This window comes from Chiloscyllium punctatum, chromosome 22, assembly GCF_047496795.1.
Source record: "Chiloscyllium punctatum isolate Juve2018m chromosome 22, sChiPun1.3, whole genome shotgun sequence".
In the NCBI taxonomy this organism is placed as follows: domain Eukaryota; kingdom Metazoa; phylum Chordata; class Chondrichthyes; order Orectolobiformes; family Hemiscylliidae; genus Chiloscyllium; species Chiloscyllium punctatum.
This window is the reverse complement of record NC_092760.1, coordinates 12,593,277-12,613,111: the sequence shown is the minus strand read 5'-3', so window position 1 is coordinate 12,613,111 and position 19,835 is coordinate 12,593,277. Positions and strand designations below refer to the sequence as shown.

The 19,835-nt window shown below is 46.8% G+C and overlaps 1 protein-coding gene across 4 annotated transcripts in view; it reads right to left on the bottom strand.

Moving 5' to 3' along the window:
* Nucleotides 1-18,548, bottom strand: part of arhgap1 (Rho GTPase activating protein 1) — a 53,865-nt gene extending 35,317 nt beyond the window's left edge. For 2 of the 4 annotated variants that reach the window (XM_072591801.1, XM_072591804.1), the window contains exons 1-2: nucleotides 18,436-18,548; nucleotides 8,746-8,899 (exon numbers count right to left, since the gene is read on the bottom strand). In XM_072591801.1, coding sequence (XP_072447902.1) covers nucleotides 8,746-8,884 — 139 coding nt within the window. In that variant the 5' untranslated portion in view covers nucleotides 8,885-8,899; nucleotides 18,436-18,548. Of the gene's footprint in view, nucleotides 1-8,745; nucleotides 8,900-9,414; nucleotides 9,436-16,964; nucleotides 17,061-18,435 lie in introns of those variants that run through there. The other 2 variants (XM_072591802.1, XM_072591803.1) reach the window with 2 other exon arrangements.
* Between the last annotated feature and the right edge of the window lie 1,287 nt (nucleotides 18,549-19,835).

Here is a 19,835-nt window from a genome sequence, read left to right as displayed (position 1 = left end):
AGCCAAGTCAATGTCGACATAACAGTCAATAACACAGAGCTCCATTAATATCTTAAAGAAACATCAAGCCTCATTAACTCAAACCCATTCCTAGCAGATTTTTTTCCCTCCCTCAGACAACTGAAGAGGAGGTGGTGTGAAGGTTCTTCGAGATTAGTAACATAGATTTGTTATTAGCGGAGCCTGAGCTACATTTCACATTTGAGAAAGTTAATAGTAACTAGCTGTGATTAGTCATATCATTCAGTTCAGTCTCCTGGAGTTTACAATGTTGCATTCAAGTCTCAAGAATATCTAAGAAATATGCCAAATTAAAAGTTTCCCAGGAGCATGCACGATTTCTGAGGGTGTAACATGCACATGGGTTACAATGGCCTATCTAATGCCATTAACTACAAGCACTGAGTCGTTCACTGCTAATGAGGGCCACATTGGAAGCCCAACTTCAGTGTAGCCAACTTATACTCAAAGTTGGCCATTGCCAAGAATGGCTTCATAGGGGTCTATATTAATGGTCTATGGGATCACTTGGGCTCTTTTCCTAATACTTGGATTGGTTTTACATTGATTTATTTACAGCGGTTCACAACAGGCACAAGACTCGCTACCTGACCTGCATTCCCTGTCAGTGGTCGACGTGCTATCTTGCTGAGATACTTATATCATCGATACTCGCAGGTGAGGTGCTGGAAGACTGGAGGTTGGCAAACGTGGTGCCACTGTTTAAGAAGGGTGGTAAGGACAAGCCAGGGAACTATAGACCAGTGAGCCTGACATCAGTGGTGAGCAAGTTGTTGGAGGGAATCCTGAGGGACAGGATGTACATGTATTTGGAAAGGTAAGGACTGATTAGGGATAGTCAACATGGCTTTGTGCGTGGGAAATCATGTCTCACAAACTTGATTGTGGTTTTGAAGAAGTACCAAAGAGAATTGATGAGGGCAGAGCAGTAGATGTGATTTATATGGACTTCAGAAAGGGGTTAGACAAGGTTCCCCATGGGAGGCTGATTAGCAAGGTTAGATCTCACGGAATACAGGGAGAACTAGCCATTTGGATACAGAACTGGCTCAAAGGTAGAAGACAGAGGGTGGTGGTGGAGGGTTGTTTTTCAGACTGGAGGCCTGTGACCAGTGGAGTGCCACAAGGATCGGTGCTGGGTCCTCTACTTTTTGTCATTTACATAAATGATTTGGGTGTGAGCATAAGCGGTACAGTTAGTAAGTTTGCAGATGACACCAAAATTGGAAGTGTAGTGGACAGCAAAGAGGGTTACCTCAAATTACAACAGGATCTGGACCAGATGGGCCAATGGGCTGAGAAGTGGCAGATGGAGTTTAATTCAGATAAATACGAGGTGCTGCATTTTGGGAAAGCAAATCTTAGCAGGACTTATACACTTAATGGTAAGGTCCTGGGGAGTGTTGCTGAACAAAGAGACCTTGGAGTGCAGGTTCATAGCTCCTTGAAAGTGGAGTCACAGGTAGATAGGATAGTGAAGAAAGCGTTTGGTATGCTTTCCTTTATTGGTCAGAGTATTGAGTACATGAGTTGGGAGGTCATGTTGCGGCTGTACAGGACATTGGTTAGGCCACTGTTGGAATATTGCATGCAATTCTGGTCTCCTTCCTATCGCAAAGATGTTGTGAAACTTGAAAGAGTTCAGAAAAGATTTACAAGGATGATGCCAGGGTTGGAGGATTTGAGCTATAGGGAGAGGCTGAACAGGCTGGGGCTGTTTTCCCTGGAGTGTTGGAGGCTGAGGGGTGACCTTATAGAGATTTACAAAATTATGAGGGGCATGGATAAGCAGACAAAGTCTTTTTCCTGGGGTCGGGGAGTCCAGATCTAGAGGGCATAGGTTTAGGGTGAGAGGCGAAAGATATAAAAGTGACCTAAGGGGCAACTTTTTCACGCAGAGGGTAGTGCGTGAATGGAATGAGCTGCCAGAGGAAGTGGTGGAGGCTGGTACAATTGCAATATTTAAAAGGCATTTGGATGGGTATATGAATAGGAAGGGTTTGGAGGGATATGGGCCGGATACTGGCAGCAGGGTCTAGGTTGGGTTGGGATATCTGGTCAGCATGGACCAAAGGGTCTGTTTCCGTGCTGTACATCTCTATGACTCTATGACTCTATGACTCTAATTGGCCCAAGACCAGCTCTGGTAGACACAGGATCATGGAGTAAGGTTGCAAGCAAGGGGTTTGAGCAATATTAGGTGGGGTGTTGTGAAGGATTCCAGAAGTGATAGTGGTGGAATTGGTGTTAGGCAAGTCATGGAATGGCAGGGGAGGTTAGTTTAGCCAAAGGGCTCTGGGGGCCATGGACCTGGAATTAAAATAGATGGCGGTCGAGAGAAAAACACTGAAACCAAGGAAACTAAATGGGGTGGTCTTCATGTGAGGAAAGGGATGGCATCTCTGAAACTAGGCCATTACCACTAGAGCTCCCTCACTGATTGTTCCAACAAATTCCTACTGGGGTCTACCTAGAGGCTGTCAAAGGGGTAATCCACCATGTTGCTGGAGATTCAGATACAGGTATCAAGATGAGAAATAGTAGATGTTTCATTTGATCTTGTCCTGTTTCATTAACATTCTCACTGGCTGCAAGAGCCAGGACTGCAAGCTCTGAAGTATCTCTCAACACTTTTGCTCCACCAGCTGACAACTCTCATTGCCTTTGGGTGTTTACAGCTTTCAGTAACGTGCCGTAATAGTTACTTATGCCCCGAGTCTACACAGTAGAGGTTTCAGGCTAACTGAACATGAAAAGTACTGAATTCAAACCTCTTATCACATACACGTATGGCTGCTCTGCGGAAAACAAAGATAAAGACTCTTGGATATTCACCTCCCTTCCCTAGCTTTGTGATTCAGAGAGCAGTTGGACTCATGAATAATACTACCTGACTGAGATTAGTTAACTTTCCAAACCACAAGAAGAAGAAGAATGGGAATACAAAAATCTCTAAGTCCCCCTTCTAGCCGTACACATCTTGACTTGAAAATAACACACTGGCAGCTGACCACCATCACCTCAGGCGACTGACTGTGTGGAGTTTGCACGTTCTCCCCGTGTCTGCGTGGGTTTCCTCCGGGTGCTCCGGTTTCCTCCCACAGTCCAAAGATGTGCAGGTCAGGTGAATTGGCCATGCTAAATTGCCTGTAGTGTTAGGTAAGGGGTAAATGTAGGGGTATGGGTGGGTTGCGCTTCGGCGGGGCGGTGTGGACTTGTTGGGCCGAAGGGCCTGTTTCCACACTGTAAGTAATCTCATCTAATCTAGTAATCTAATCTAATCTAACCTTGGGAACAATTAAGGATGGACAATAAATACCAGTCCACATCCCATTAATGAGTAAGTAATAAAAACTGGACGCTAGGACCTGGGATCTGCAGATGTATCAATACCAAACTGAAGGCTGCCCTTAGACCAGTAAGGAATTAAGAGGAGCCCAAGGTTTACTGTGATTTTAACTAAACCACAGTTGGAGTCCCATGCAATCATGTGACCTACCTTGCTCCCGAAGCTTGAACCCAACAGCTTCACATGCCTTCATGGCCACAGTCAGTTTCACTTCTGGTGTGGTGTCTCAAACAGCTGATCTTCAGAGGTCCTAGTATTGTTTATGAACTTAATTTTGGGCTTAACGTCTCTCAAGGGACCAGGTAAATCAGTTTAAATTACTTTTCTTACCTAGTTTCCTCTCAGCTGAAAAGACTTTGCGTATTAAGGAACAAAATCCACAGTCAATTAACATTCCACTGCTGGTGGGTGGCAGCCTTAGGTCTTTGTGCCACTATGGGATTGGTCACCAAGACTGACTGACATGCCAGACAGCCAATCAGGGATGGATATACCCTGCTGATGTCACAAAACACCAAATCTGCCTCAACTCTTCTGACCCAAGTCTCGAAAATGTCACTGGGGTGAGAAAGATTCAACACACCCAAATGGGAACAAGATACTGTCTCAGGTTTAGAAGCTCGAAGATACCTCAAAATTAAAGATTAAAATTTGACCCACTGAGTACAAATGCAGGAGTAATCAAAATTAATTTGCATTCAAATAACTACTGCAATATCTTAAATAAATCAACACGGCAGACTACCTAAGAACGGAGGTGAAATGCATGGACCTTGGAAGACCTCTATGAAATTGTAGGTATTCACTTTCATGTAGTTGGACAATCACTCTGTGTGACTGCTGAAAATGTTAATATTCTTTTGACTTCATTCTTCTGATCATCATGTGCCCACACTCTTTGGTTCACTCACTAGCAATTAGCATGCCAATACTCACTGACATTCACTAAAACATACCCAGCAAAGGCCACTCCATCAGGACATTACTGGAAGGATTGGCTGACAGGGGAGGGCAAGGATATTTTGCAATGGGAATTTCTTCCTTTTCCCCTCCACAGTATCGCCTCTTTACTCAACAACGTACTTGTTGAAGTTGCCCAGAACCCCATCAGCTTTCTCAGATTATTTTGCTCCTCGATTTGGAAAGTGCTGTCTCATGTCTGGGTACTGTCCCATGATTCTTTTATTCATATTGGTGAGGGGGTACTTACAGTGTCACATTGAGGCTATTGAAAAAGCTTCTATACATAGATCATTGAACAATACAGCACCGTACAGGTCCTTTGGCTCTTGAAGGTGTGCCGACCTTCTATTCTACTCTAAGATCAGACTGACCTATATACCCTTCTTCACCTAAGTCTGCTCACTGAGCTGGAAAATCCGTTTTCAGACATGGTGTTACCTCGTATGGTGACAACAATAATGAGCTTCCAGTGATGCACTGGTGTTATGGCCTGCTTTCTGTGTTTATATTTCCTTGGGTTGGTGATGTCATTTCCTGTTCTTTTACTCAGAGGGTGATAGATGGGATCACCCTCTGAGAAAAAGAACAGGAAATGACACCACCAACACAGGAAATTTCATCACCACCGGAAATGACATCACCAACCCAAGGAAACCTAAACACAAACAGAAAGTGGGCCATAACACCGGAAGCTCACTGATGATGTTACCTTGTATGGTGACGAAACATCTGAAAACAAACATTCCAGCTCAGCAAGCAAACTTACATCCAGAACCTCAACCTGAGCTGCGAATCGTCTCCAAGCTCGCTACATACCCTACATTGCACTATCTTCCATGTGCTTATCCAAGAGTCGCTTAAATGTCCCTAATGTATCTGACTCCACTACCACCGCTCGCAGTGAATCCCATGTACTCACCACTCTGATAAAGAACGCATCTCTGATATTTCCTCTCAACCTTCCTCCAATCACCTTAAAATTATTTCTGGCATTTCCGCCCATGAGAAAAATGTCTCTAGCTATTCACTCTATCTACGCTTCTCAACATCTTGTACACCTCTATCGAGTCACCTCTCATTCCTTCTCCGTTCCAATTAGAAAAGCCCTAGCTCCCTCAACCTTTCTTCATAGAATATGCCCTCCAGTCCAGGCAGCATCTTGGTAAATCTCCTCTACACCCTCTCTGAAGCTTCCCGAAAGAGGATCCATTACAGACAGAGAGAGGAGAATTTATAATCGATAATACAGAAGTAACAGAAAAGGTGCTGGGTCCACTTTTGTTTGTCATTTATATAAACGATTTGGATGAGAATTTAGGATACATGTTTAGCATGTTTGTGGATGACACCAAAATTGGTGATATAGTTGAACGTGAAGAAGGTTATCTAAGATGACAAAGGGATCTTGATCAATTGGGCCAATGAGCTGAGGAGTGGCAGATGAGATTTAATTTGGATAAACGGGAGATATTGCATTTGGTAAAACAAACAATTCCACAATTAATGGTGTGGGCCCTAGATAGTGCTGTCGAACAGAGAAGTTCAGTACATTGTTCTTTGAAATGTGCATCACAGGTCGACAGGGTGGTTAAGAAGTGTTCAGCACACTTGCCTCATTGCTCAGAGCTTTCACTATATGAGTTGGGACATCATATTACAGTTATACAGGACATTGGTGAGGCCACCTTTGGAGCACTGTGTTCAGTTCTAGTATCTTGCTATAGGAAGTATATTATTAAATTGGAGAGGGCTCAGGAAAGAGTTACCAGGATGTTGCTGGGACTGGAGGGTTTGAGTTATAAGGATAGGCTGGGACTTTTTTCACTGAAGCATAGGAGGTTAAGGGATGACCTTATAGAAGTTTATAAAATCATGAAGGGCATGGATAAGGCGAATAGCAAAAGTCTTTTCCTTAAGGTAGGTCATACTTTTAAGTTGAGAGGGGAAATATTTTAAAGGGATCTCAGGGGCAACCTTTTCATACAGAGGGGGGTTTGCATGTGGAATTAACTGCCAGAGGAAGTGGTGGATACAGATATACTTAGAACATTTAAAAGACATTTGGATCAGTATATGAATAGGGAAGGTTTAGAGGGGTTGTGGGCCAAGTGGAACTAGTTTAGTTTTGAGGTAAGATGTCTCCCTAACTGGGGAGAGGAAAACCAAGAGGCGCAACTTAAAATTAAGGGACATGCCACAAAGGATGAGATGAGAAAACTTTTTTTTAACTCAAAGGATTATGGATATCTCAAATAGAGATTGATCACTTTGCATTATCAATAGTGTAAAAGGTTGTACAGATAGTGAGATTAAAAGGTATTGAAGTGTTTGATCAACCATAGTTGTATTAAAATGACAGAGTAGGCTGGTCAGGCTGAATGTCCTACTGTTGTTCCAATGAGTGCAACTGTTTGACAGGGAGATTTGAAACAGTCCCTTTTAAAACCCAGACCTTAACAAACAAGGCACCTGACAGTGGTTATTTACTTCAAAGGTCACTGACCAGGAGCATTCAATTCCATTTGGATAGAGAACTCTTTCAACCCAGTTATCTCCATGTCAAAACTAAACTAAACTAAAGTGGTCAATTCTCCTGCGAATGCTTAAGATATCCAAGCCAGCAGAGTCTGATGATATGTTAGGAAAATTACAAAAAAGGTGGAATGCCAACTATAGGGCCAAATCCTCCCGACAGTGAATGACATGGACAATTCAAGGAAGTTGGGACAACTGCGCAAGATTGGCAGCAAGGAGATCCCCAATTTTGTGAGCAAAAATCCCATTTTCCAACCAAGTGCCGAACAACGAGAGGAGGCTCTCACTGCTGAGCAGTGAGAGGCCTATTTGCCTGTAGTAATATCTTCACTATCGTGTCATCTCAGCTCAATGAAATATAGGTTTCCATTCTTCCACCTCAGGATAGAAACTAGACAGCAACAATTCCTAACATGACAATCAGAGCGGTTTCCTGGCAACTCCAGCTTTTCCTGCCTTCTGTCAGCCAACATCTGAAGGCATGTTCTGTGGACAGTCACCACAGGTAGATCCTTGTCCACCAAGGCCTTCAAGTCCTCATCAGCAAAGCAGGCTGCCAAATTCTCCCTCTCTGATATGTCTAGGCCAAGTGCACACTGCCAATACTTCACAGTGTCCATAGCTCAGCTTTAAAGATCATTAGAATCCCAGGAATCGCAGCAGCAGTATTTCCACCTGTGGTAAGTGGGAAAATACAACAAGCAGGGTGCCATGGGGACATGGTGCACGAGGCTGGTTTGGGAAGAAAGGTTGAGAAAACTCGCTCGGCCTCGTGGAGAGAATCTCTCTGTGAAACTCCAAAATGGGTTCAGGCCTAGCGTCAGAATTGGGAGTCCAGCCTCTTGCAACATAAATCTTGCATCAATCATGCAGCAGAGCAAGGAACCTTTTCTATATTAGACAGAAGACCTAACCTTTTTAAACCAGAAAATACTAGATTCTTACATCTTGTTGCTAAAACCTCTGTATGTGGCAGGTTTAAACGTGAGAGGTGCAACTTCTGTGTGAGCTTTATAAGAAGGAACTGATGCTTATCCTGCATTGAGAGTGGTTGCTTGACTCGAAGTCTCGGTTTGGTCAAGTCAGGGGAGTGAACTTTAGCCTGTTATAGTGTTGAGTTCTAGTTGATGTCTATAACTCAGGACCTAGACTTCACACAACGCTAGATTGCAGTATAGAAGTCGGACATGTAGAAAACAAGATCCTAACCCATGCCGAGGTACTGCATGCTGGCAGAGATTGACATTGAGAGTCTAAGAAGACAGCAAATAGGGACGATGGCTTGTGCAACGTCAGCTGAGGGAAACCAGTCTGGAACTTTCCGCAGTGAACACAGGTGCAGAGAGAAATGGTCAGCTGGAGATTTCTTTTGTGTGTTTCAGTCAGTCATGAATGTCTTGTGTAGGATCTATATGAGCACAGCTTTGGCAATTAGGTAGAGTTCAGTTTCTGTTCAAAGATAAGAGAGGGACTCTGTATATTTTCTCAAGGGCTTTGAGAATTTGACTTGCAGCAACTCATTAATGGCTGTCATGGGGATCCTTTTCCAGTCTCATTAATTCCTTCATTAGGTGATGCACTCACAACAAAACCTCCTGCGTTTTGTGTCATCCCAGAGTCCCTATCAGCAGCAAATGCCCAGAGAGAGGCACAGCCAGTGATTGAAGAAGCAATTCCTCACAGATTATGTTAACTCTGCTCAGGCAGGAGAGAGGAGAGCCTACTTGGGTGCCTCCGCGATTTCTTTTTCTCAGGATTTTTAGGGTGAAATTGCTTGCCACCCCCATATATTTGAAGCATCGATCACAGTTCAGTATTTAGAGGCTCTGCACTGAGCCCTGCCCCTTAACAGAACCACAATCACAGGTAAGACTAACCTGACTGTAACTCGCCATCACACTCTGTAGGCCAGGTCTTTTCATCCAGTGGTGAGAGTTTGAGCTGTCCAAGTGCCTTGGAAGTATCATCTGACACCAGGTCATCTTGTAAATCCACCAACAGGTCAGTTGTTGCCATGGCTGGTTATTCCACCTAAACAAATTGGAAACATCATTGCCAATAGACCAATTCTGGGAAAGCGGCTGAGGATTTGTTTTTTTTAAACTTAACCTATTTCATCAAATCAACCTGCTCAGAGATACCATTACATGCCTGTGGGGCAGGTGGGACTTGAACCCAGGCCTCCCCATCCAGGGATAGGGACACAAGCACTGTGCCACAAGCAGGCCCCTAATTTTTAAATTTTTTTTAGTGAACCTATTTTGCTTATCAAACTGTTCAGTGATGTTACTGCACAGCTCTGCAGCAGGTAGGGTTTCCCCAGTTAAAGTGTAGGGACACAACCACTGCACCACAGGAGGCTCCCAAGAGGGGACCCTATTCTCTGGCAAGTAATTTAGGTCAATCAGTTTCAAAATTAATTAGAGTTAAGGCAGAAAGTGACTTTCCCTGTTTGGAGGTTAAAGACCAAACAACAACAGACTAGAGATTCTCTATCTTGCTCACAAACAAGTGGCCCCAGTTGGATCCGACATCAGTGTACACACCCTCAGCTGTGACACGCCTCCCTCCATCCCGCTGTCTGTTCACATTTACTTCACAAAATTGTACATAATGTGCATTTGGGTAAAGTAACTGGAAAGTTAGCAGCATCTTCAGAGTGACGTCTCAGCAAGCAGTGTAAACTCCAAGAGCAGGTGAAGGGGCCACACTGAGCCTTCGAAAAGCAAAACAGTAATGTTAAGTTCTGTGAATAATTAAAAGAATAAGTTAGAAATGTGAATGGTATTTTGATGGATGACTTCACAACCAGGGGCAGATCACCGTTAACCATATTGCACGGCTCAGCAGTGAGTGACAGAAGGCTACTTCAGCTGTGGACATCACAGTCATAGTCCTATTGGGCCATATCTCCACCAGAAGCCAGTGGGCACTAATTAACAGTTTAACCCTGACCAATTCTCATTTCATGGTTTCAGCTCTCTGTGGCTACTTGTAGCATCCTGGCTGAGATCATCTCATACAGCAAGGAGCCTGGGACTCTGCTGCCCGAAAAGCTCTAACAAAATCATCTAAAGGGAGTCCCAGTTCAATATTCGGTTATTCTGGGGATAGAAAAAACACATTTTTGTAAAAACAAACAACTTGAAAGAGAGGCTACAATGATTCTGAAATAGGTGAAGCCTTTGTAGCATAAAGTAAGGCTTGCTTTCTGAGGAAGGATCACTGGACCCAAAAAGTTAACTCTGTTTTCTCTACACAGATGCTGCCAGACCTGCTGAGTTTCTCAAGCAACTTCTGTTGGTTTGTTTGGATATAAACTACATCTTAGACATTTATAAGCAACTTGTTCAGACACAGAGAAGTGTGGGGGGAAAATGCTATTATAATAAGACATGATACCAGAGGTTTGGAAAACATTAACCAGATTGGACAAAGTCAGCATGATCTGTCTTTCATAAATCAATGCTTAACAAAGGTACTGATTTTCTTGAGGATGTAACTAATATAGATAAGGGAGAACCATGGATGTGTTGTATTTGGGTTTCCAGAAGACTTTTGATAGGGTCCCTTATAAAAGATAAAACACATGGGATAAGGGATAATTAATATATTGGCATGGATTCAAAATTGGTTGCCAGACAAGAAACAGAGTGGGAATGGATTGGAGTTCTTCTGAGTGCCAGTCAGTGACAAGTGATATACCAAAAGGATCAGTGCTTGGGCCCCAGCTATTCACAATACCTACATTACCTAGATGAGGGAACCAAATGCAACATTTCCAAATTTGCTGATGACAGAATTGGGTAGAATTGTATGGGGGAAATGTTAAATCAAGGCCCCTTCTGCTCTCTCAGGTCAATATAAAAGATATTTTGAGAAGAATGGGGAATGGCACATATTTCAAGTATTTTTTAAGATTAGATTAGATTCCCTACAGTGTGGAAACAGGCCATTCAGCCCAAGCAGTCCACACTGACTCTCTGAAGAGTAACCCAGCCAGACCCATCTCCCTCTGACTAATGCACCTAACATTTTTGGGCAATTTAGCGTGCCCAATAGACCTGACTTGCACATCTTTGGACTGTGGGAGGAAAGTGGAGCAAACCCACGCAGACACGGGGAGAATGTGCAAACTCCACACAGAGGGTCGTCCGAGACTGGGATCGAACCTGGGACCCTGGTGCTCTGAGGCAGCAGTGCTAACCACTGAGCCAGGTAGTTTGATTTTTGAACTGTTGAGGAGTTAACAGCTATGAGCAAAAGTGGAGTTTTTGTCGAATGGCGGAGCAGGGACAAATGGTTTACCAGTTTTATTTAATATTTTTATGTCCTTCTTCTGTATCATGGTACATACTCTAATAATACTGGTTCAGCAACAAGTATATGGTTATGATTATTTGAGGTGGACTGCCACTGCATTTCCAAAATGACAGAAGTCAAGACCCCTTCAAAGATACTGCATTCCATTAGCGTAAAATATCAGGGTTCAGAAAGGTGCTACATAAATTGCAAGTTTTGAATAAACTGTATGTGACTGAATACTCTGTGAAGCAAGCATTCTAATTGGTACTGGGGAAGAAACACAAAAGAAAACTGTCCAAGAAATGAAAAATCATGTGGAGCATTATTATAGAAATGGCATATTGTGCCCCTTGCAAAAATACTTCTCATGGTGAAATGGCGAACAGATGACAGACAAGAGGCTGAGATTTGCTGGATCACTAACTGTTCCACAACTCCATGACAGAAGGATACAGAGGAACCTCAATTATCCCAATATCAATTATCTGAATTTCAGATTATCCGAAGAAGATCCCAAGGTCCTGATAGAAACATTACATCAAAGAGGTGTTCCCAACACTGATCAGGTCTTTTGTTTACAATCATTAATAATGAACCCAGCTTATTGAACTGCTGCGGAGAACAGTCCTGGACATCGATGGGATTCCAGGCACTGTCTCCACAGGGGTGTACCCTAAACCGCACCCCCCCTTCCCCAGATAATCTCTCAAACATTGTCCTGTACAGGGCAAAGGCAGAACCTATCAAAAAGTTACAGCCAAAAGGGGATGTGTGTGCGTGTGTGTGTGTGTGCGTGTGCGCGCGCAGCGCGCGCTCTATTTGGGAAGAGGCGGGGGGGGGGGGGGTGGATGATGGTGGGTGGGGACAGACAGGGCAGGGACAGATAGAGGCGGTGGTTGGATGGGTTGGGGGATGGACAGGGGGCCAGGGGGAGGTGGTGAACAGGGTGTGGTTGGACAGGGTTGTGTGGCAGATGAGTAGTGGAAGTGAGGTAGGACCAGACGAGGGGGCAGGGTTGGGGGGGGGGGGGGGGGGGGGGGCGGATGGGGGCATTGTTGGACGGGGTTTGGGGGCAGGCAGGGAGGTGCAGGGGTGGGTTGGGATGGGAGCAGACTGGGGTTGGGGTTGGGGGTGTGGATGGTGGGGGGGGGGGGGGGGCGTGTTGTTGAATGGGGTTGGGGAAGGGGGCATAGGCTCACGCGCAGTGCTACTGCTGCCTAGTCTCCTGTATGGGGAGTGGACTTAGTAAGTGCTCACTGTGTCAATCCCTTTGAACTGATTGGGGGTTTCAGCAATGCTGCAAGTCCCTTACACACAAGTGTGTGTCTGCTCAGAAACAAACCCTGAGACAGAGAGAGAGGGAGCAAGGCAGGCAGAGAGAGGACAAAGGAAACTTCAGAAAACTCCGAATCCCAGAGGAAAGGCATTCAAGCAATTAACTGAATTACCAATTTTCCAAAAGAAATAGTGCCCACCCATCTTGTTTGGATAATCAAGGTTCCTCTGTATTTCGAACAAGATGCCCTCCAATGTAAGTTGTTTGATTACCAGGGCTATAAAAGACTACACATTTGGGAAAATAAAGATTAATTGATCCTTTTCATAGGAAAGATAGACAGACACTGGGAAAGATATAGAACAAGATTTTTAAGGTCAAAATGTAGATCTTTTTCCCTTTCAGGAAGACTGGAATGTTCCTCTCTCAATAAGAGAAGCCAAAGAGAAAACCTGTTGAGACTTCAAAATTACAAAAAGTCGTGATAACATAAATGTAGAGAAGCTGATTCTATTTATGAGGAAAGCAAAACCAGTAACCTTAATGTAATAAATCCAAATCAGAAATTCAAACACAACTCTTTACCCAAAGACTGGTCAGAATTAACTGGAACTCAATACCACTGCGCAAAGTTAAGGTGAAAAGCATGTGGGTATATTGAAGGGGAAGCTAGATAAACCTGAGAGGGGAAGAACAGAGCGATACATTGACAAGGTCAGATGAAGAGGACTGTGATTGTTTTATGTCATCTAAAAACAACTAATAAGGTGGTTACTTAGCCTACAATCATATGGATGACCCTGAAGAATATGGAGTTGAATTATATAACAATTAGGGAATGGGTGTATTGCACTCTCTGGTGTCAAATAAGGTTGTCTGGACCTCAGTGCATCAGAATTGAGAATGGGCTTGGGGCAAAATAATCAGCACAAGAAAATAAACTCTTCAGAATACCTTCTGATATAATGCTCAATCATTATCATTAAAATGCTAGAAAAAGCAGCAAAACATTATGAGCAGAATCAAAGTTTTGTATCAAAATCAGCTCATTACCAGATTCAACAACTGCAACACCTATCTCTCACATGTGACCTTTTATCAGTACGATCACACAAATTGCAGCATGGTTTATTACAACCTCATATCCTTCTGCATTTCTGGGAATAACATTGCACATGAAAATATCAAATTTAAGTCCTCACCAGTAAAACAAACCAATGATGAATCAAATAATGAAGATCTCTGAAGTTGAATGTCATTCAAAAGGATTTTAACTAAGTCCTTGAAGCAGTAGCCTTGTTGAAAGGCTTCAATTAAAGGGCTGAAGCTTTTTAATCGGTTGGACGTCAGCTTGTCTGAGGCTGCATGACCATTTGGTTTAATGCTCACTGTCAGCTTTGTCTCAAATGCGCAGCTTTTTAATGGATATCAGCAATACTGATTGACACAGTCAGTGAATATCTTCACTGGCCACATGGAACAGAGAAAGATAGGAGTGGAGGGGATTGGGAAAAAACAGAGGTAAAGTTAGCCCCTTACATACAGACATGCTTCACCCTCATCAACAGAATTACACAAGAGCGAGGGGGCAGCACAGTGGTTCAGAGCGGTAAAAACAATGACTGCAGATGCTGAAAATCAAATACTGGATTAGTGGTGCTGGAAGAGCACAGCAGTTCAGGCAGCATCCAACGAGCAGCGAAATCAACGTTTCGGGCAAAAGCCCTTCATCCTGATGAAGGGCTTTTGCCCGAAACGTTGATTTCGCTGCTCGTTGGATGCTGCCTGAACTGCTGTGCTCTTCCAGCACCACTAATACAGTGGTTCAGTGGTTAAGCAATGCTGCCTCAAGGGATCCTGGTTCGATTCCAGCCTCAGATCACTGTCTGTGTGGAGTTTGTAAATTCTCCCCGCATCTGCATGGGTTTCCTTCCACAGTGCAAAGATGTGCAGGTTAGGTGGATTGGCCATGCTAAATTGCCCAGGGAGAAAGTGAGGACTGCAGATGCTGGAGATCAGAGCTGAAAATGTGTTGCTGGAAAAGCACAGCAGGTCAGGCAGCATCCAAGGAGCAGGAGATTCGACGTTTCGGCATGAGCCCTTCTTCAGGAATAGCAGGAATTCTCCTGTTCCTTGGATGCTGCCTGACCTGCTGCGCTTTTCCAGCAACACATTTTCAGCTCATGCTAAATTGCCCATAGTGTTCAGGGATGTACCAGGTAGGTGGGTTAGCCATGGGAAATGCAGGGTTACTGGGGTAGGGGGAAGGGTCTGGTGGACTCAATGGGCTGAAAAGCCTGCTTCCACACTGCATGGGATTCTATGTATGAGTGCTCAATGTTTTCAATTAGGCTAACAATCTGTAAATATGGGCTACATTGCCTCAATAAATTAAACATGGCCTTCAACATAGACCACTCCCCTAGGTAGGTCACAAGCTCATATTCAGCCAACATAACGAAATACTAAAACAGGCAACTAGCGGTTTGGAAATCAAGGTGGAGAATACTCAGGGCGCTGGTATCTGATGACAAAGCACACCGATGGTGAAGAAATGAAAATTGGAAACACTGAAGAGGTCTTACTGGAGGAGAGGAGAGATCTTAGTTGGTTTTAACTAGGGATAAGTTTTAGATTAGGTTATATTAATACAAAGCATATGTTTAGGGTTAGGTTTAGGGTTGAAGTTCAGATTAGCATTGGGGGTTTTGTTACACTTAGTGCTGTAGGTGAGTGGAGGTTACAGAGTCAGAGCTATGACAATGGAAGAAATTGAAAACAAGGATCAGAATTTTATAATCGATACAATGCCCAAGCCGGAGCTAAAGAAGGTCAGCAAATACACAAAGGAAGCGTAATTTGTTCACTAGATTGATTCACTGAATGACAGGATTTTCCTAAAATGAGATGGTGAGTTAATTGAAACACGAAAGTTTCTGAAAGGGCTGACTAGGGTAGACACAATTTGTTTCCATAGGATGAGGAACCTGAAACAGTTCAGAACAGTTTTAGAATAAATAATCATTTAGGACTCAGAAGTATGAATTTTTGGAATTCTATACCCTTATTGGGAAGTGCATGCTCCATCACTAAGTAAATTGAAGGTATATAGGGAGTGGGCGCAAAGATGGAATTCAGGCTCAAGATCAGCCTTGATCATATTAGATAAGCACAGCAGATACAAGGGGCCTTATGAGAGCATTTCTGCTCATATCTCTAAGACTTTACACGAAAGGTGCTTGGTGTGAGGTAAAAATAGTAGCTTAGCTTTGTACAAGTTTATAAAGGATACAGATAGGGAGTCAGACAACACAGCTTTTGAAAAGATCGGTCTACAGGCTGAGAGTTTCAGCAGCAAAGACAAAGTCAGAGATGGACAATGTTAAGCACTTGGAAGAAGGTAGTCTTGGTACTGGAAACAATGTGTGTCAAAATGACCTCAGGTTTGTAGCAACCTGATTTATCCTCAGAGGGTTACCATAGTGAGAGGAGTCAGTGACAAGGGAATGAAGTTTGACATGTTGTGGCATTACGTGTATGTATAATCAGGTCAGCATGTAGCTTTAAGAGAGCAAAGTGATTACATCAGTATGACATTATGCCACGTGATGTAAAGTTTTCAGCTCCATCTTAAGTAGCTTCTAATATGCTTGATAATTCATCAGGAAAATCAGTTTATGAACAAACTTGAGTTCAGACAATAATGTACTTAACTGCTCTATAAAAATATTTTCTGACACTTGTTACCCTAGGCAAAACTGAGGACTGCAGACGCTGGAAATCAGAGTCTAGATTAAAGTGGTGCTGGAAAAGCACAGCAGGTCAGGCAGCATCTGAAGAGGAAAATCAACGTTTCGGGATTCCTAATGTAGGCACTTGTTACCCGAGTCTGTGTTCATCCTACCAGAGTTAACAACTCAAGAGAACATGACCTGGGGTGACAAAGATAATGGGAACACTCTTTTTCTAGACTGAATTTCTATTGGCCCAGTGCTGAATAAACAGTTGGATGGTGGAGGCGAGACAGGTGGCGGTGAGGACACAGTCACATTTGGAAGTGAAACTACTTCAGTCAACAGTTTGTTCCAATCGGACAGAATCCTGTCCAAAGAGCAGCCAACCTTTGGTGAGAATGAACCAGGTAAATAGTGTTTAACCAGCAACGGAAAACAACCCACCACGGTCCAGCACAACCCATCACAGACCACCACGGTCCAGCACAACCCATCACAGACCACCACGGTCCAGCACAACCCACCACGGTCCAGCACAACCCACCACGGTCCAGCACAACCCATCACAGACCACCACGGTCCAGCACAACCCACCACGGTCCAGCACAACCCACCACGGTCCAGCACCACCCATCACAACCCACCACGGTCCAGCACAACCCACCACGGTCCAGCACAACCCACCACGGTCCAGCACAACCCATCACAGACCACCACGGTCCAGCACAACCCACCACGGATCATCAGAGTTCATCACACACCAACAGAACCCACCACGCACCATTACATTCCCACAAGGACCACAGTCCGGCCCAGTCCATCATGGACCAGTGTCTGCAGACACAGAGCTGGGGCAGGGGTCAGTGGGAGATGTCGTTCACCATATTCACCTCCTAAGGAGAAACTGAGGAAGTGCAGATACTGGAGATCACAGTCAGAAAGTGTGACGCCCCCCCACCCCACCGGGATCGGCCATTCCCCCCCTCCGCTCTCCCCTCTCCCTCCATCCCCTCCCCTATCATTGTGTGCCCCCTCCCCCTCCTCTCCCCCCACCCTCACCACCCCCACCCCCACCCCCTCCCCCTCCCCCCCCCCTCTCCCCCCCCCCCTCACCACCCCCCCCCCCCTCCCCCTCCCTCTCCCCCCCCCCTCACCACCCCCCCCCCTCCCCCTCCCTCTCCCCCCCCCTCCCCCTCCCTCTCCCCCCCCCCTCCCTCTCCCCCCCCCCTCCCCCTCCCTCTCTCCCCCCCCCTCCCCCTCCCCCCTCCCCCCCCCCTCCCCACCCCCACCCCCTCCCCCTCCCTCTCCCCCCCCCCCTCCCTCCCCCCTCCCCACCCCCACCCCCTCCCCCTCCCTCTCCCCCCCCCCCCCCCCTCTCCCCCCCCCCCTCCCTCTCCCCCCCCTCTCCCCCCCCCTCCCTCTCCCCCCCCCTCTCCCCCCCCCCCTCTCCCCCCCCCCCCCCTCTCCCCCCCCCTCTCCCCCCCCCCCTCTCTCCCCCCCCCCCCCCCTCTCCCCCCCCCCCCCCCCTCTCCCCCCCCCCTCTCCCCCCCCCCTCACCACCCCCACCCCCACCCCCTCCCCCTCCCCCCCCCCCTCACCACCCCACCCCCACCCCCTCCCCCTCCCCCCCCCCCTCACCACCCCCACCCCCACCCCCTCCCCCTCCCCCTCCCCCCCCCCCCTCACCACCCCCACCCCACCCCCTCCCTCCCTCACCACCCCACCCCCACCCCCTCCCCCTCCCCCCCCCCTCACCACCCCCACCCCCACCCCCCTCCCCCTCCCCCCCCCCCTCACCACCCCCACCCCCACCCCCTCCCCCTCCCCCCCCCCCTCACCACCCCCACCCCCACCCCCTCCCCCCCTCACCACCCCCACCCCCACCCCCTCCCCCCCTCACCACCCCCACCCCCTCCCCCCCTCACCACCCCCACCCCCACCCCCTCCCCCCCTCACCACCCCCACCCCCACCCCCACCCCCACCCCCTCCCCCCCTCACCACCCCCACCCCCACCCCCTCCCCCTCCCCCCCCCCCCTCACCACCCCCACCCCCACCCCCTCCCCCCCTCCCCACCCCCACCCCCTCTCCCCACCCCCACCCCCTCCCCCTCCCCCCCCCCCCCCTCACCACCCCCACCCCCTCCCCCCCCCTCACCCCTCTCCCCCCCCCCCCCTCACCCCTCTCCCCCCACCCCCACCCCCCACCCTCTCCCTCTCCCTCTCCCTCTCCCTCTCCCTCTCCCTCACTCACCTCTCGGCGTTTTCTCTGGTGATCGAATCGACATCCGGGAGAAAAACCCAAAACATCAGCTGCCAGGCGGCTACTTCCGGTCCCTGCCGTGGCCTCCGGTCCGGCTGACATTACCGTCCCCACCCCCACGTTAACCATTTCCGGTCCGGCTGACATTACCGTCCCCACCCCCACGTTAACCATTTCCGTCCGGCTGACATTACCGTCCCCACCCCCACGTTAACCATTTCCGGTCCGGCTGACATTACCGTCCCCACCCCCACGTTAACCATTTCCGGTCCGGCTGACATTACCGTCCCCACCCCCAACGTTAACCATTTCCGGTCCGTCTGCCATTACCGTCCCCACCCTCAAGCCCACCATTTCCGGTCCGTCTGCCATTACCGTCCCCACCCTCAAGCCCACCATTTCCGGTCCGTCTGCCATTACAGTCCCCACCCTCAAGCCCACCATTTCCGGTCCGTCTGCCATTACCGTCCCCACCCCCAACGTTAACCATTTCCGGTCCGTCTGCCATTACCGTCCCCACCCTCAAGCCCACCATTTCCGGTCCGTCTGCCATTACCGTCCCCACCCTCAAGCCCACCATTTCCTGTCCGTCTGTCGTGACTGTCCCACCTTCACGACATTTATTTCCGGTCCGACTGTCATTACATTCCCCACCCCCACATTCATCACTTCCGGTCTGTTGCCCCACCCCCGGGGGGAGGGTGGAGCGTATCTATTGATTGTTCCTGTTATCAATAATCAGACTTTTATTTTTTGGTACATTTTGCAGAATGGAAATAATGTGATAAACACAAAATACTGAAAAACCGCAGTGGGTCCGGCTGCACCAACAGAAATAGTTAATAATAACTTTCATCAGAAAAAAGTGAAAATGTAAGATTTTGAGGCTGGAAGAGGGAGAGTTTGCAGCATTTGTAATTTCATTTGTAATTTCATTTGTAATTTCATTTGTAATTTCATTTTCCTTCTCTATTAAAGTGATTATGTGGCTGGTCAGTGAAATCTGGATGTTATAGTTTAAGGGAAGACCTGATCGACTGGGGGGGGGGGGAGATTGGGAGAAAAATGTTCATGGCACAAAGCCAAGTGGATAAATAAACTCTGTGTGTGCCCCTCTCTCTCTCTCTCACATTTACCTGACAAAGAGACTGCGCTCTGAAAGCTGGTGTGATTCCAAATAAAGCCTGTTGGACTGTAACCTGGTGTAATGTGACTTCTGACTTTGTCCAGCCCACTCCAACATGGCACCTCCACATCAAAAATATGTAAACATTAATATCGTCTGTATGAGAAAGGTCTGTATTCAGTGCCCATTGTTTGTTTTTTTTTACTTGATATGCAACTATACTGAACGAAATGGCGTTTGTGACTATGCATATATGTTTTTTTAT